The sequence below is a fragment of the Tachysurus fulvidraco genome, chromosome 17 (assembly GCF_022655615.1).
Source record: "Tachysurus fulvidraco isolate hzauxx_2018 chromosome 17, HZAU_PFXX_2.0, whole genome shotgun sequence".
Classification (NCBI taxonomy): Eukaryota; Metazoa; Chordata; class Actinopteri; order Siluriformes; family Bagridae; genus Tachysurus; species Tachysurus fulvidraco.
The window spans coordinates 17,111,458-17,130,127 of NC_062534.1; the positions used below are offsets into that span (position 1 = coordinate 17,111,458).

At 37.2% G+C, this 18,670-nt stretch overlaps 2 protein-coding genes across 2 annotated transcripts in view; both read right to left on the reverse strand.

The window, feature by feature from the left end:
* Nucleotides 1-6,677: 6,677 nt before the first annotated feature.
* On the reverse strand, nt 6,678-15,451 carry eef1g (eukaryotic translation elongation factor 1 gamma). Its single transcript, XM_027135472.2, has 10 exons — nt 15,310-15,451; nt 14,483-14,641; nt 14,331-14,394; nt 12,017-12,159; nt 11,765-11,908; nt 10,346-10,475; nt 9,696-9,918; nt 9,382-9,554; nt 7,217-7,341; nt 6,678-6,967 (listed from the first exon to the last, which is right to left on the reverse strand). Exons 1-10 carry the CDS (start codon nt 15,319-15,321, stop codon nt 6,809-6,811), a joined length of 1,332 nt encoding a protein of 443 aa, XP_026991273.2. The 5' UTR covers nt 15,322-15,451; the 3' UTR covers nt 6,678-6,808.
* A 2,405-nt stretch (nt 15,452-17,856) lies between these two features.
* Nucleotides 17,857-18,670, reverse strand: part of polr2g (RNA polymerase II subunit G) — a 2,707-nt gene continuing 1,893 nt past the window's right edge. Inside the window, exon 8 of the mRNA XM_027135485.2 lies at nt 17,857-18,429. Coding sequence (XP_026991286.1) covers nt 18,416-18,429 — 14 coding nt within the window. The 3' untranslated portion in view covers nt 17,857-18,415. The remainder of the gene's footprint in view (nt 18,430-18,670) is intronic.

Consider the following 18,670-nt stretch of genomic DNA (forward strand, 5'->3'; position numbering starts at 1 on the left):
ACTGGTCCAAGTTTTCTCCATTTGAGGATAACGGCTATCACCATGGTTCACCGGAGTACAAATGACTTTGTAAGTGTTGCTTATTGCATTCTTCAGCATGCTTCACTTTGTCAGACAGGTTCTATTTAAGTGACTTCTTAATCCAACAGATCTGAAAGTAATCAAGCCTGGGTGTGGCAAGTGAAATTTAACTCCGCTTCCCAAAAATCATGGTTAATCACAGTTCATTCATGATTATCAAGGGAGCTAACACATAGGGTAGGTTTGGACACTAATGTGTATAATATAAAATTTGTTTGATTTCAAACATTTAAGTGTGACAAATATGCAAAAAAAAAAAATTATAAAAAAATTTATAAAAATACTTTTTCACAGCACTGTAAGAAGGTTGTCTTATTCTTATTACATTTTAATTATCTCATGATATTGATGGTCACCTCATAAGCATAATCATTGGAATTTGTTATGTACATATGCCAGTAGCATGCATGGTAGTTACAAATATTTAGTTTATTTGCTGAAAATCAAATATATTCAACAGTGTCAACACTTAACACTAGCTTAACTGAGGCCAAAAGGCAAAGAAACCTTGAACAGAAACTTTGCCTCAGGTGTGTGATGTCTTTTAATAAATGGTTAAAATTCTTGCTTTGTTAAAATCAATTATGCTCAATTATTTTTAAACAAATGAGTAAATAAATAAATAATTAATATTTTAGGACTAGGTTTAGGGGGACCCCAATTCTAGAATAATCAGTACCATATTACACTGATATGAATAATGTGTTTTGTGGCAAAGTTAGCAGTTCAATTAAATGATAAACCCAGTTGCTATGGAGTGACAACAAAGCTTCCAGAAACCAGTTTACACAAAACCCAAAAGAGGAAGTCAGACTTTCAGATCACGTTAATGTAACCCATTTAAATCAGCGCCACACCCATCCTCCAAAATACTTATTTGCATTGTCAACGACAAAGGTAAAGCTGAGGAAATAGTAAAAGGAAACACTTAATTGACAAGAAAAGAGACTAGTGTTAATTTAAACTGACTTAAGATTCATTTAATAAAATGTTTTACATGTTCACAAGGCACTTTGTTGGTACAGGCCTATGCTTTGAGTAACATGTCCCTGGGCAGTAACTTGCCCAACCACTTCTTGAAGCAATGTGGAAAGTAAACAGTATCGCAACTCAAAATATACAGTGTGCTCAGCTTTTGGACCACACCTCATGGTAGGCACAGCGTAATAAAAGGATCAAATTGCCTGATATTTTATGTTATACTGAACAGTGTCATTTGTGGATGGTGACCATTTTGATTTGGCAAATGCATGAGGTAATTACGGCATTATTACTCTGGTAACATATTAGACACACAAAATTAAAGTATTAAACTGTCTCCCTGAGTCAGATGATAATTGACCACCCTACAGTGAACCAAAGTCTAATTATACAAATCCTCTCATGGTGTATACTGATTAACCTATGTAATGATAATGTTGACATGCTCTGCATTCATGGCACAAAAACACTGGCTCATGCAGTGTTAACTCATGATGAATTTGTTGACACTATTGTTAAGCTTTTGTTAGAATGATAAGGTTGATAAGATGTGCCTATTTGCAAGGTTGCAATGATGTTGCCATTTCTAATAGGACCTAAGGAATCATATTCCAAACTTTCCATGTTAACCAGTCATAATACATTACTATAGTGTGATTCTCAAAGTGGGGACTGGGGACGCCCAGGGATCCATAATATATTTATCGTTAGGTTCTTTGACTGGTCACATGAATGAGTTCAACCAAAATCTCAGCTCAAACATAAATACATTTACAAGTAATGTAAATATTGTCTTGTTTGTTCTATTAGTAGAAAGTTCATGAATATAAAAGCTTTCTGGGTGATATCAAATTTAAGTAATAAACCTAGTATTTGAATAGGTTATGCTCATAAAATAATCTTGAATGGATTAATGGATCATTTTACAGTTAAGGGAACCTGGCTGCGTATATTTAAAAGAAAGATGACGTACTGTCAAGAAATATGCTGCTGCTTATTGAATCACAGATTAGACCAACATTAGACCAAAAACAGCTTTTTAGCCAATTTTGACTTTTCTTCTCTGACAATTTGAAGTATTATAGAAACGCTGTGGACGGGACCTCGTACTATTGTGGTACCACCTCCCCCTTTGGTAATCCGAGCCTAAACAGCTATGTATGGGGTCTCAAGTCCAAACATGCAGGGGCTGTCTGTTTTCTCTCTTCCTTCTACTGCCTTCTAATAACCCAACAAAATCCTTTTTTAGGAGTGAACACTACAAAGCACTTGCTATGCTTTGAGATACTATTAAAAATGTCAGTCATGTTTTAAAATTCAACAATTGCTAGGTGGAAGGGAACAATTCAAGTTGACTTGCCTTCCACATATTTCCCTGCAGCACCCTGACCTCCAACCCCTGGAATTTGAAAACATTTCAGAAAATCACCTTTCTGCCTTGTTTATATGCATATGCCTACATGACTTTTACACAGCACACGGCCTTAACATTAACTCCAGAGAAATGTATTTCATACCATAATTTAAAGCTTGTATATAAGATTAGGTGGCTTATATCTGATTCTAAACAGGAGTGTTGGAGAGATGTTTTTTCAACACAGTTTTTCTTGACCTGATTCCAAACAAGGCTTGTTATTTTTTCCTGGCAGAACAGCATGGTGACTGACTCTAGGGGAAAATCCCAATATCAGAACAGCACGCTGCAAACTACTTCGAGAGATAATATACTATGTAGACGACACCACCGCCACCCCCACACCAAGTCACAAAGAATCTAAAATTTGCTTTATATAATAATTGCTTATTTTATAGGGTGAACGGTAAAATCTAGTAGAATGTAATCTCTGCTTTAGCTTTGACACCATTTAAAAATGTAACTTGACTACATTGTAAACAGTCATTATCTACATAATTCAGAGTAGCAAGTTCTGAAGCCGACCATGACCTCTCTGTTTTTAGAGGTGTCAAACAGATGCACATCACACTTGTGCCCTCACGTGGGACATACTTAAATTGAATGTATATTTCAGACAGCTTTAGCCATGCTCACTCACGTGTCATACTTCATAGCACCAGCCTGTTGCAGACCAGCAGATCTCAGACAGGAGGTATGTGCTGGGGGAAAGAAATGGGTGGGGACAACCTCATGCAGCCAAGAAGGCAGAAGGGAGCTTGTTGGGCTTGTGTGTACGTGCACATTGTTTGACAGATATGGGAACAGAGGTGAGAAATTCAAAATGATATCTCAAACAAGCCATGAAGATTTTTTAGAAGCCATTCAAACTCTAAAGTGAGTGAAACAAACACAAAGGAAGCAGAGAGGAAGCCATGACTAGCTTTCCAAAGCAAGGGTGTTTTTGGCAAATGTTCCATCGCTCACTTCCCCATTTCTTTTTTCCTTGCTGGTTTCCACCCTCCCCTCAGGTTCTATCTAACCCCAGAGTCAAATAACAATTGAACGAGACTTGGCTTTAACTTTCAAAATAAAAAGCCACACTTTACTGACTTTTACTTGCCAGAACAAAAGATAAGAGGATAAGGTATATGATAATAGATACTTTAAAATCATAATTAGTTTTATTAGAGATTTTGTTAGAAGCCTGGCAAATTCAAGCAAGGAAGGACATTTGTATACTTTGTGATAAATGATGGTTATAATACAAACCTAGAGGTGTTCAGTGTTGCCTTTAGATTTTAAATCCAGCAAACCATGCACACACCAAATACATCTAATCAACTGGCCTAAGCACAGAGACCATAGGTATAAATGGGTGTGGCTCCTATTTGGTTTGAACAAAAACCTACATCCACCCCTGCACTAATCTGCTGGTTATATTTCTTAGTACATCTAACCACAGCTTGCTCTATCTAATACAGTGGCATCCAAAGATTTCCACAAAGCATTGCTGCAGGTTTTTGTTCCAACCATCAATGAGTCACACCTGACTCCACCTGGTTAATCAGTTAGTCTTGGCCTTCAATCAAACGATTAGATGTGTCTCAGACTTCTTTAGAACAATAACCAACAGCTACATAGATACTTTGCATTACTTAATGAGCAGAATAAGAAGCTGCTCAGGGCTGCATAGCCACAGGAACGTTTGGCTTCTGTTCTTTCTGTGTTTTTTGTTTTTTTTTACGTATGTGCAAATAAAACAACACAACATTTATAGTACTTAACAGTACTATATAAAGTATACGTACTGTTCAGCAGGTTAACCTAGATTCACGGTAGCTAGGTTTATCCAAACTGCAGTCACAAGGTAAAAAGTGTTGATATTGATTAGCAATATAGATGTTTGGAGCTGGAACTGCTGCAGAGATGTTTACCTTTAACATTGTGGTGAAACAGTCTGCATGCCATTAAACAAAATTAAAATGGAAAACCTTTTCTGGTGATTGTGTTGTATTCTGCATTGTCTATTGTTGCAGGATATTCTGACATCATCTCAGCTCTAAATTATATCTTGCTCAAAGGTCTCAGATTTGGCATCATGCATTACAACATAGAGAAGACCGAATTAATGAAAACTTTAACTTTTGTTTAGCAACAGAACTTGTAGAATGGTCTCACTTTTACTTTTTAAATAGAATCAGAATTTCCATTTGAATCCTTTAAAGAAAAAGCTTGCAGTCTTGATAACCATTAAAATTATTATAAAAAAAAGGCAGAGCTTTTCCTTTCCAAAGAGTTTGCTACAGCTGATGAAATCCAGCCCCTCCCTACACTCCAAAGTGTTGTGCATTACACCACCTTCTGAGAACTATATCAACACTGAACAGTGACCTTCTGTGATTACAGGTGCAGGATTAAGACTTCCTAACACCCGTCTGAATGAACTTTAATGTTTGTTCAGCACTGGTCATTCACACAGACTCGCGTTTAATGTTGCAATTAAAATGGGTTCAAATTCTGTGAATTTACAATGAATAAGAGTTATAGAAAGTCATACATCTCTTCATAAGATCAGCTTTGTCATGTAGAAGGCTTGCTGCATTTCTAAACAAACCTGAAAATACAGATAGGCTTATACACCCTTCACAGTCTTAGGTGTGAAAAGTATTCAGTGTATGAGAGAGCATATCAATGATCTGTATGCAAGTATTTATATGTACCTGCTAATCCAAAAACTGGGTGTGCAAAACAAAGCAGCACCAGTGGTTCCAAGTTCTTGCAACCCCTTGTGTACACGTAATGCACTTGCATTAACAGGATTTTAGCTCACTCAAAGTGCAGCAAAGTAAAAAAAAACTGTAAATGTAAATATTGTCATATATGCACACATATACAATAATCCTGAAGGGGTTACAATCTAAATTGTTTCTTTGGTTACTTGTGACTCCAGGCTCCAGGGTGTGTCAGCGGACATGCCTGTTTTATGCAAACGACTGTATGCTTGGGGTAAACGGCCAAGCCAACTCCACCATGAACATTTATTGCATTGGTACTGGTTTAATGTCTAGCACATGCAGCATACTAGATTGTTTATATCAGATTTTTTTGGTTAATTGTTGCTCCAAGAAAGGTTTTTTTTTCTTCAGCACTTTAAACAGATGCTTCAGGTGACTACATCGTAATGTAGGTGTGTCTCAAAAACCTTGAAGCAAGAACAATAAGCAAGGGGATTATTTTGTCTCTAGGGAGGTTAAATTCTAGCAGATAATACATATTTTAAATGCGAATCAAGTACCTTATCATAATTCAAGGTTGTCATAAAGAAATAAACTGTTGGGGACACTTGTAACAGCTTGTATCATTCTTGTGTAATATTTAACAAAACTATCACAAAACCTTGTTAACTTACTGTATAATGTGAATAAACGTTAAAACAATTTTGTCCAACATTCAAGTCTCTCTCATTTCATGCTTCTAGAAAATAAAGCTTATTTTTGAAAAAGATCAATTTTGACTCATTAGAATTCAACATTTTAATTCTAGCATTGAAAAGACTAGATACATTGTAACTTTGCAAAGTTAAAAAAAAACCTTCTTGGCTTTCAAAAGTTATGTATGAACTCCATTTTAAGAACACAAATTCAGTAACTTTAGTTCTTAGACTCTGGTCTCCATTTTAGGAGCCTCCTATTTAAGATCCTATCTGTAGCTTTGAGCGCCCTCTGCTGCTTTACAGCAGCATATCACTTATTACAAATACATATTAAAACCCTTGCAGCAGGTAGGGTGTGGTTAAGCATGGGTGAGCAATGGGAGGGGAATGACTGACATGACACTTGAGCTGTGGGAACTCTGGGAAATAAACAACCATGAGGAGCAAAACAGCAGGTAGAAAGATGCAACATTGATTCAGGTTTGAAGAAATTTTAGCAACACACAAATTTGAGCCACTATGTTGCCCTAAGTGTTTAGTTCTGTAGTGGTGTTTAATACTCTGTCATACAGAAACATTTTCTTTAGCAGTTACATGTCCTTTGCAATTATTTAAACAATGTATACTTGCAATACTCAAACAGTCAGAAACTACCTGCGAGATTATATACACTGTCACTTACATATATTAACAAGTCTTTACTAAGTTTTAATCCAGCCCTTTTAGTATAGCATACAAAGCTCCAGTTAAAACAAGTTAAAACAAAATAAAAAAAAAGAAACCAAGTGGGATTTTGAAAAGTATTTTTATTTTTCCTCAATTCAACACCTTAGAATGCAACATCCTCCAACTTGACATTTCAGTTCCTTTTTTCATGTCCTCCAATTCAGTTGATAGTTTATAAGTGCCGTGACTGCTCACTTGAAGATCTTGCCCTGACCGAAAGGTTTGCCTACATGCTTGAATTCACCCTCCCATGCAAAATATTCCTTCACCATGGTCTTGCATTCCTCGCTGTCCACATCCAGCTTACGCCAGTTATAGGACTCGTAGTCAATCTGCCAGTCTTCAGACAGCTGAAACAGGAAAATAATTGTGAACAGCCACATTTCAAGAGTGCTCATTTATAGGCATAACACGTACCAGGTACTGCACAAATTAAATTTAGCCAAAAAAATAAATTACTAAGTGGTAAACCTATAAAAACAGACCAAGCATAACCAAAGACTTTTCTATAAAGAACACTGGCACATAGCATTACAGCAGATAAAGCAACCCACTAAAATAATTCCAAAACTAAAAACAGAAAAAGTGAAGTTACTTACAGTGAAAGCTAGATCTTGGCCTCTAAAAACCCAAATGCCAGAGATGGAACTGTCGTTATTCGTGCCAAACAGAATGACGCTAGCAAAAGCGTTCTTTCTCAGTTTATCAAGGCGCTGGAACATTCCTAAAACAGAAACAAAATCACTTAATCACATGGTCATAGGCAAATTGTGCAAGCATAAGTGCCCAAAAATACATTCAATCAATACCAACATATTTACAGTGACAAATGCCTGAGGTAACATTTTGCAAAACTATGAAAAATTAATGGAAGGCCTTGTTTGTTTTAACCCCATAGCTGTTTCTGAACTGTGACGGCTCAGCGTTTGATATTTCGTACATATACACTCCCTGACAAAAGTTGTGTCACCTATCCAAGTTGTAGGAACAACAAATAACTTGACTTCTAGTTGATCAATTAGAATCAGAAGTGGTTTATATGAAAGGTAAAGGCCTCTAGAGTATGCTTATTTTACCAAAATGAAATCTTATCATGCCTTGATTTTTAATTATTTAATTAGGACAGACTTTGCTTAGACAAAAGTCTGGTCACATCTTTAAAGGATTCAACCAGTCACAGATTAGAGCGTCACCTGTGAGAAATACTGTAATTAACACATTCCCAGGTGTGTATTAGAAGAACCCCAGCACACCTAACCTTCATTTGAAATGCATCCTGACCTCTGACAGCATGCCAAAGATTCAACCACAGACCAAAGTGATGATCAAGAGCCTGAAGACCAAGTCTCCTGCTGAGGTAGCAGACATCTTTAATGTACCTAAACATCAAGTGGAGAAGATAAGGAAAATATTCGAAGAAACCGATGAAGGTCATGACAGGCCCAGGTCAGGCAGACCCTGTAAGACAACTGTTCGAGAGGATTGTTTGTTGGTTTGACAGTCCAGGGCCAGCAGAGCTACATAACTGGTCAACAGAAACCCCTGTATCTACAAGAACAGTGTCAAATTCTCTCACGCAGTGGTCTCAATGACTGAATTAGTGCTCAGAAACGAGCATCAAACAGAAGACAACTAAAACATTGCATTTGCCAAGGCCCACAACTTGCAGTAAGGATGGACTGTGGAAAAGTGGCAGAAGGTTGATTTTTCCGATTAATCATCTATTGAACCGCATCCCAATCGCTGCAAATACTGCAGAAGACCTATTGGAACCTGCATGGACCCCAGATTCACACAGAAAACAGTCAAGTTCCGTGGAGGAAAAAAAAAAAAAAAAACATGGTTTGGGGTTACATTCACAGTATGGGGGCATGCAAGAAGTCTGCAGAGTGGATGGCAACATCAACAGCCTGAGGTATCAAGACATTCTTGCTGCCCATTACATTCCAAACCACAGGAAAGGGCAAATTCTTCAGCAAGATGGCGCTCCTTCTCATACTTCAGCCACCACATCAAAGTTCCTGAAAGCAAAAGAAGGTCAAGGTACTACAGGATTGGCCAGCCCAGTCACCAGACATGAATATTGAGCATGTCAGGGGTAAGATGGAGGAGGCATTGAAGATGAAACCAAAGAATTGTGATGAACTCTGGGAGTCCTGCAAGAATGCTTTCTTTGCCATTCCAGATGACTTTATTAAGAAGCTATTTGAGTCATTGCCAAGACGAATGGATGCAGTCCTCCAAAATCATGGGAGTCATACACAATATAAATTCTTTTTCCACTACACCATAACTGTTCTGTACATTATTTCTGTTAACTGACAAGACTTTTGTCTAAGCAGTCTGACCTTTCTGTCCTAATTAAATCATTAAAAATCAAGGTAGCATAAGATTTTATTTTGGTAAAATAAGCATAATCTAGAGGCCTTTGCCTTTCATATAAGCCACTTCTGATTCCAAATGATCAACTAGAAGTTATTGTTGGTTGTACCTACAACTTGGATAAGTAACAAGACTTGTCAGGGAGTGTATAGCATGTAAAGTAAGGAAAGCACCAATGTGGTCATAAATACACAAACATCCATAAATTATGTGATCTTTCCCAAAGAATGTCTCCATCTCAAAGGAGAACCCTGATTGTAAGAGACCGCCTCAGTCTCATGATAATTAGTAGAATCTGGGGATCTGAAGTGACCTGATATAAACTAGAAAGATTCCAAGCTAGCAAAAACAAAAAGCTGCTGTCAGCATGCCCTGTGCATACCCGTGATAAGATTGCAGCTCATGAAGGTCATGGTCAGCTCCTCTGGAAAGCGGTATTCACTATACCAGATAGAGAAGCCCTCACGGTCCAAGTTTTCCCAGAAGTACGGGATAGCGACAGTCAGTGTGTCCTCGTTGGAGTACTTTCTCTTGAACTCATCCATCACAAATGAGCTGGGAGTAAATAATTCAAGAGTGGGTCAGGCATCAAAAAAACCTGAATTATTCATATTAGTGTAGCGCACAACAATGTAAGTCAGAATTTACAAAAACGAGTACTTCTAGTTAGCAGAAACAAAATTAGCAATCATTTACGTCTTTGGAAGGTGAGCAAATGGGTCCTTAGTTTTTGGTTCAGAGGCAAGTGCAGCTTCACACTCATCCATCTCCTCGGCTGGAGGGGCAGGTTTTTTCTCCTCCTTTTTCTTCTCCTTTTTCTCCTGCTGTTGCTGGGGCTGCTGCTTTCCGGTGTCCTTACCAGCTTTCTCCTTCTTGGATGGAGCCTCTTTCTTGGGCTGGTTCTCAGCAAACTTCTTAGCTACAGCATACAAAAAATAAATAAATAAATAAAAGCAACATAACCAGGAACTGAGCTGAGGTTTACAGCCTAAGGTGGAAAATAGGTACAACATGGAGACTAAATTTTAAGTCATTTTTAATAATGAATATACAAATGCATGGAAATATAATATTTTGTGCAACATAATCAGCCATCATACGTTCCTCCGGTCTGTACATGTTTTCAAAATGTCAAAAAATAATGAAAAAATAAACTTTAGCTGGCTGTTTAGCAGTCTGTTTTTACTTCCACAGACTGAACATGCTGCTTGAACATAGGAGCACAAGCAGCATTTTCAAATAATGCTCTAAAAGATCAAACAATCTAAAAAAACCCCTAAGAGTAAAAAGACTGATAATGAATTGATGGTCCTAGGACAGCTAAGACTGCAAGTCAGGAATATTACCATCAAACTGAGCCATCTTCTCACAGAGTTTGACCTCTCCAAGAACTGCTTTAAACTGGGGCTGATTGATGCAGGTCACAAACCAGCGATTGACGTTGGGGTAAGGCTGACGGAAGGCAGGCTCAAGAACCTATGAATATCGAGGAACATCAAAATAGATGAAAATATCTTCTCATAGTTCTGGATCATATCTGAGAAAAGTTCTGTCTAAGCAAGGCAGTCTGAGCTTGTTCTGAAGGTGTATTAACAGGTTCTACAGCATGCCACTTTTACATCTGTCCTAGCCTCTTAAGTATGGGAAGCAACAGAAACATGTGAATACTAATCCTAAAAATAAATTAATTTATATATATATATATATATATATATATACACACACACAAGATATTTATATCTCAGCTACTTGGCCTGCAGCTGGCATTTCATAACTATTTTTGCAAACATACCCAAAGTTAGCACATTGCCTTGGATTGGTGTTAAATGCCTCTGGACTGGTTACTGAAGACTCGTTCAAACAATGTTTGCAATCGGTAAAGCAAAACATAGCAGGTATGTTTGGTATAAATGTTTGAGGACCGTTTTCAGTTTGGTTCGCATTCAGTTCATGCACTGTCGATACATAGTTAAAATATGCTTCATGGAAGGAATGGTTTAGATTAAGAACAGTTGGTTAAACAGCCCAAACATCCTAGTTGATTGACATTAATTTCACTCAAAAGAGAACTATAATAGATGTGCAGGTTTTATAAAAATTCTGTTACTTTAATCCCCCCATTGCATATAAACCAAAATAAATACCCTGCCATTCACATAAAAGAAAACAAGCACAATGATCAATATTGGAGTGTTTCCTTAAATACAGCTGTAGATATAATTTCTCCCAATATTATGAGCCATCACTGTACTGCTTAACTCAGTTTTAGGAAAAAAGTTCTCCTTAAATCCTTATAGTTTTCCAGTACAAAAGTAGCAGATTCAAACTATTTGACTATTTGTAGCAGAATATTTGCACAAAAGGCTTCACGCTTGACTAGCTCAAAGCAACGGCATTTTGAGAATCAGTCACAAAATGCTACAACTTTTTAGTTGTTTTTATAGAGTCTGAACACTGGCAAAGACACTTCTTTTTTGATTGAAAAAATAGCTATATAGCCTGTTATGCTGCAATGAGGGGCATTTAACACCAAGAACACCAATCATCGTATGATCAACAGACTGGAGACATGTGCTGGAGACAACGCTACATGCATCATTACATCTCAGCTAGAGTATTCTTCACAACCGAGTTGTCTTATAGCGTCCAATGCAAATCTAGCTAACTAGAATTATTATTCCGCTACAGTTGCATACTGCTTTTCTAACAGCCCGGTAACACAAACTGGAGAAACTGAAAACGAAAAGGAACATGATAAACCTCACCTGCTTGTAGAGCCAGAGTAGAGAGCAGACCACAGTGATATCAGCCAGACTGACTCTCTCGCCAACCAGAAAAGTGCGAGTGTTTAAGTGCTGGTTCAGAACAGTAAGCACACGCTTCACCTCTTCTTTGGCCTGTTCTGTGGCCTAGACAGATAGAAATCCCAGCAAAGTGAACATATAATAAAATTATTAAACCGAGACATAGAACATTACTGATGTAATTTTAGAAGCAACACAGCAAAAACTACAGACCTGTTTGTTGAACTGCATGATGCCCAGTGTTGGGAAGACCCAGGTGCTAGCCGGAGGGATGATCTCCGAATCAGCAAAGCCGACCCACTGCAGGACCTGGGCACTCGCTTGAGGAGTGCTGCCACGGAGGGCATCATTGCTCACTACAAGAAAAGCAGAATTGACAAGACTGACATTAAAATACTGTTCATGGCCTGAATAAACAATAGTATACAACTCATTAACAGTGACATGATGTGGACAGTGGGCAAACAGAAGGACCAATGTTCCCACTTATTCCCAGCAAGTTTCATCTGTGTTTCTTTATACCCAAGTATCCCTGAGGCTCAAAAGATTGCGGTAGAGCATTGATTACTAGGTTGAATGATTAGTGTGAATGTATGCACAACCAACCACATGTCATGCAGGAGGCAGTGACAAAATTAGTCACAGTCTGCCACACCAATAAAATATACAAATGAAATAACTTGTTTGAGAATGTCAATAGGGAGGAGAACCTTAATCCTACCTGTCCACTGAGAAACTGAAAAACTCTTCTCAATAGCATGGACACCTTTTTGTTCACTTGTGTATTTAATAAGGGTGTAACGACATTAAAAACCGAACCGAAAAATTGCAGTACTCTTATGCCCCCTGCTGCCATTGAGGAGGTTGAACTCACTTTTCCTAATCTCACAAAACTAATTTTTCTTTCACATTTGATTAAATGGTAACTACAGCTATACTTTAGAATACAATATCTAGAACAAAGTTGCAATATTCTAAATCTGTTTTCTAAGTGCATGTCATGTGACTTGTCTTGTATAGTTTGTATAGTGTTATTTATGTCTGTACTTTTGAGAGGCACAAACAGCTGGAACCAAATTCCTTGTGTGCGTCAACACACTTGGCCAATAAACCTGATTCTGACTTGGAAGTGTGCAAACACACTGGGCTGTTTAAATAGGCAGGATAGCTGCTCCAAATAGTATTGAGATTGCAAAACCCCCAGACACATTGTAGTCTCCTGTGTGGGAAAGTTTTGGTTTTCCAGTTTAATATAGGAAAGGAAATCGTGTTGTAGACAAAACGCATACAATCGGTTGTAAATGCCTCACAAAACTTACTAATATGACAGGAAACAATTCTAACATGAGGGCGCCTCTCCGAAGACATTATCCCAATATTGATATCAGAAAAATCAAAAACAGGAAACTTCCCACTGCCTTAAGAATGAAACTACAAGCCAACTCTGATCATGTGCAAGCAATTGCTAAGGCAATAGGTGTTTTCACTGTACTAGATATGTGCACATTTTCAGTTGCTGAGAATGACAGATTAAAGCATTTGCTAAGCTTGTTGGAGCCCAGATACCAATTACCATCCAGGCGCATTTCAGACAGAATGTGCGGCCTCAAATTTACAGCTAAAGTAAAAGCCAAAGTGGAGGAGGACCTAAAAATGCTAAAGTCATTGCTTTAACTACAGATGGGTGGATCTCCTGTGCAACTCAGTCCTTTATTACGATCATGGCAAAATACATCACCGACAACTTGCTAATTGCAAATCACATTCTACAAACACGCACTGTCTATGATAGCCAAAAGATGGAGCAGAGTGGAAAATTGACAGAAAACGACACTATTCCCATGACAAAAGATGCTAAACAGTATCGGAAGTGCAGTTGAAGCAGGTGGATTTATACAAAACATCCAATTAATTGGTAAACTGTTAATCTGGTGTGTGTTTTGGTAATGGTGTTTTTGAAGAAGAACTTAAAACTTAATAGAACATTCCAAAACATATGATAAAATGAGTGGACAAATCACTGTTTATATCTGTCTAGTCTATACCGAGATATAATATATTTTTCATTTTAATTTCCTCAGGTACACTGACTGAACCACAGAGAATTGTGAGGCCAATTTATAAAGTTAAAGATAAAGTTCAATTATTGTCATTAAGTAAAATGTGAATCTAATGTTTTTTTTTTTTTTTAGGATTTCTGGTGCCACGACATGAGGCGCCAAAACTGTGAACCAAACCTATTAGTGGCATTAGTGTATCGTTACACCCCTAGTAATTAACCAAATGAACACACACACAGCCAAGCTGCATATTAAATAAGAAAAATATATATATAATTTTCCCTACCAAACGCTACTCCTTTTTATAAAGATCATCCATACGTGAAGCATTGAAGCCACACTAGCTTCACTATCAGGCAACAAGAGGCTGGCAGTGAGATTAATCAATACATTAACAAATGCTTTAGAAAAGCAGCAGCTATACATGTTCACAGCGACTCTATTCTTAAAAGCAAGGTGATGCTTACAGTAATGAGCAATGGCATTGCTCTCAAACAGACAGAAACCATCATCACCCTGGTAAGCTGGAACCTAAAGACAAAAGCAAGGGGTAAATACAATGACAATATAAATTTAGTAGATAGCATTTAAACAGGCTGGAATCAGAGCATGTACCAACCTTGCCCAAGGGAAAGTTGCTGAGGAAAGCAGGGGAGCGGTTTGTCTGCCCAAAGGTGAAGGCAGGGGGGGAACTTGCCACCTTCAGACGAGCCCCGCTGTACTGGGCTGCAATCTGGGCCTTAAAAGCCCTCCAGTTCTCAGGGTACGTGTAGAGTGTCTGTAAACAACCGTATCAGCATGTTAATAACAAAATAAACATGAGTTTTACAGAAGGAATGACTTTTCAATGAAATTCGATTGTGTCTATTACTTAAAATTCCTAAAGTAACATTTCTCTAGCTTTTTTTTAAAATGGCACATCAACAATCATTTGACTAATAAATTATTTATACGTATAAATAACTACACCGAGTGTCAAACGCCTTTGTGCACTTGCGTATGGAGTATTGCTCCAATTGGGACACAGCCATAGTCTGAAGCAGCTAACGTCTATAGCATCCAACCCTAAAAAAGGGGGAAAGTAATCTACCAGAAAACATCATTACGTTTAAGCCATACTTATGATGTCCGAAGCTCGTGTAAGTTCGAGTTAAGACCGTGTCAGCAGTAATAATAAAGCGCAACATACGCGTTATAGTGTAACGTGGCATAAACGTAGAGCTTCGGTGCTACACCAAACTAGCTCCCCATTCATAATGCATACTAGTGACGCCATGGGTAGCGTTTTGGTCTAAAATAAACAGCTCTACGGCTTTTATACACTTTATATAAACCAATCTCAAGACAACAAACTAAATACGAACAAGGATGGAGTTGATAGCTGTACGATTGTAAACAGGGGCTTAAGACTAACACGGAAAGCGGGGTTTCTTCCATCTTACTCACCCCTGCCGCCATCTTTAGCAAGAGAGAAAGAAAGAGCGAAGGCGCGTGTTGTTGTCGTATAGCAGAGGTAAGTCGCAGAAATAATACGTCATGGACGCCGAGAACGAGAGGTCTTTTTATCCCCGAAATCGCGTTTACGCTTTTTTCCTTCTATGTAATCATAATAACAGCAAAATAACCGTTCATGACTAACCTCAATAATATTCGATAACGAAAAACCCGGCAGTGTTTTGAAACCGATTTTTGTACACATCATAAACGGATATTTTATTAGATACTACAGTGTGGATCAGTGGGATTGCCATAGCAACCGAGTAGGAAAACAAATAGCAACCTCTCAGGGATGCCACAATGTACATAAAGTGAGAAGTGCAGATAACAATATTGTGCAATATTATGCTTTTTGTACAATATATAGCAACAGTAGTGTGTGTAATATATACAGATGATGTGATGACTGACAGTGCTGTAATGCAGTACTTATAGATATGAAGCAGAGCATATAATTATGGTGAGTTGTTAATCAGGGTGATTGCCTGGGGAAAAAACTGTTCCTGTGTCTGGCAGTTTTAGTAAGCAAGTTTCTGTAGCACCTGCCAGAAGGGAGGAGCTGAAAGAGGTTGTATCCAGGGTGCGAAGGGTGATATCAGTGGTGATATCAAGTCAAGTCAAGAAGCTTTAATTGTCATTTCAGCCATATATAGCTGTTGCAGTACACAGGACAGTGCAAGTAGTCCTAGATCTGTGCACCTGGTGCAAACAGTGCAAGACAAAGCATTGTCTGTTGTCTGCCCTTATCCAGAGCAACTTACATTTTAATTCACTTTTATATAACTGAGCAATTGAAGGTTAAGGGCCTTGCTCAGGGGCCCAGCAGTGGCAGCTTGGTGGACCTGGGATTTGAACTCACAAGCTTCTGATTGATAGCCCAACAACTTAACCACTAGGCTACCACATCCCCAAAAAAGACAGTGCAGGACAAAAGACACACAAAGACATTATGCAAAAGACAATACACAAAAACAAAGCAGACCAGTGTAAATACTGTAAGTTCAAACAATATTGTGTGTGCAGAAAGACTGGAATAAACACAGTATTATAGCAGCAGTTACATGAGGTATTGTAATGTATCGTGCAAAACAGCAATCGAATAGAAATGTGAGACAGCATGTGCAAAGAGCAAAAACAGTGTAAAAACAGCATGTAAACAGTTTGATATTGATGGTGCTGTAGACATGGATGTAAATTGGATTTGGTGTGGGCGATGGCAGTCCATACAGTTGACTGTCTGTTTGTATGGTGCTCATATCTTTATATACATAAATAAAATTACAAATATAATTATAACAATAAAATATAGGATAAATTTTTTTATTGGTTAAAAAGGCCAAGTGAGAGCCCAGCTTTAAATCATGTCGAAAACCTATGGAATGAGGGCTGTGCACAGAAGATCCTCCTGACAATTTGATAAAAACCTGGAGCATTTTTGCCAGGAATGGTTGATTAAAATTGCACAAAATGTGCTGATTTGGTAAACTCATATCTAAAGAAACTGATAGCTGTATCACAAGCAAAAGGTGCTAAATTAATGAAAGGGCATATACACCAACACTAACAAATTTCCTAAAATGATTTGACGTTAAAGATCTTATATGATCTTTTTTTTTTTAAACATCACTACTTTTAACTGCACAGCTGTCCGGAATAATCCACTTGCAAAAGAGTTTCATTTTCTGGATCATGGTAGAACGTTTTCATTATACTGTATTCTCTAAAACTGAGATTCAATATCTTTAGAATATGTAAGTAAATCTTTGGTCTCAGCTGTAGAAACCTCATGGAATGCCAAATAAAGCCATATCTAGCATTCTAATGACATAACAGCTTCAATATCAAACCTATTCCAGCTTCTCTTTTTAAAAAAAAAAAAAAAAAAAAAATTGCTAAATTGGGAGTTGAGTCAAATAATCTGACTTACTGAACAGAACCAATTGATAAAATATACAATAAAATGTTGAATAACACATTGAACACTACAGTATGTTCGATATAAAGAGTATAGAAAGTATAATCAGTTTAATAGTTCTTTAATAGTCCTTTTAATTAGTTTTTTAAAACTAAAAATTCTAAATTCAATTTTATATAAAATGCAATATGCTGTATATCAATGACTGACACTCAGGGAACTGTTAGTGAAAATAAGTAATTTCATGCTTTCACAAAACAATATTACCCATTTCATTTTCAGCTGAAATTAATTTTATGCATTAAACTGAATATCACCATGTATGTCATCAAACTGAATCTTTTTTCCACTTCTAAACCTCATGTCCAGGATATTGCTAATTTAAATGGAACATTTCTTCTGATGTACTAGGCCCTATACCAAACTGGGACTAACATTACTATCCCAGTCTTTCACTTTATTGATTAATGTGTGTTCGTCACGGGTTTTTCTTCACCCCCTTTAACACATTTTCAGAAAAGTGACACTGACACATATCTTTCATTTCATTAAACAAACATGCAAAAAAATGACACAAATAGTTATGGTCACAAGACTTGTAATAAAAGTATATACAATCAATTATGTATTTCAACAAAGCTACCAGTTATACAGTTACCAAATAAAGCAATTTATACCAGTGTAGTTGGTAAAGCACAGGCATGAGATAAACATGGACGTAAACTTAGATGGGCATTTAAACCAAAGATATATGACTGAATATACCAAATAAGCCGGCTCAGCTTTCTTCAAGATGACAACAGACAACGATTAAACACCTTGACTATAGCTCATCAAAATTCATAGACAGCAAAATTCTCTCTTACTTATCAGTTATGAAGGTGGTCGTCTTTTTTAACATAGCTATGACAAGGCCAACATTATAGTCTGCATGTGCTGATCTTATATCCAGTTAGACTTTACCTTTACTTAGATTTTGTGCCAATTTTGTTTGAGGGTCCAGCTTAAAAATAATGTTCTGTAGGAAATAAACAATAAAAAAGGTATCTATTCTAGCACTACACTACATAAAAGGTAGTGCAGTGAAACAAATATATATGTACAAAAATATTGGTAGATGACTGCTCTTTGACATGCGCATCAACTAACAAGACCTGAAAAAGAAAAAAACAAACAAACAAAAAGGCAAATTAATGTCATTTTAAGTATACATGACAAACTACTAAAGGTTTTTTTAACCACTGTTTTACTTATCCTTGACAATAGGGGAAAGCCTGTCAAATTTGCTAAACACATTGTGTAAAGCTAATTAATCCATTATGCGACTAATTACAATACTGAATTGAAAACTATAATGAATAAAGACTATACGGAAACAATATCCAAAGTACTTAC

Excerpts from the sequence above, each read along its gene's own strand:
- eef1g (XM_027135472.2), bottom strand. Across the intron at positions 7,342-9,381 it reads GAGCTGCAATCTTATCACGG|GAATGTTCCAGCGCCTTGAT; the intron begins GTATGCACAGGG and ends TTTCTGTTTTAG. Across the intron at positions 6,968-7,216 it reads GCCAAGATCTAGCTTTCACT|CTGTCTGAAGACTGGCAGAT; the intron begins GTAAGTAACTTC and ends TTCCTGTTTCAG.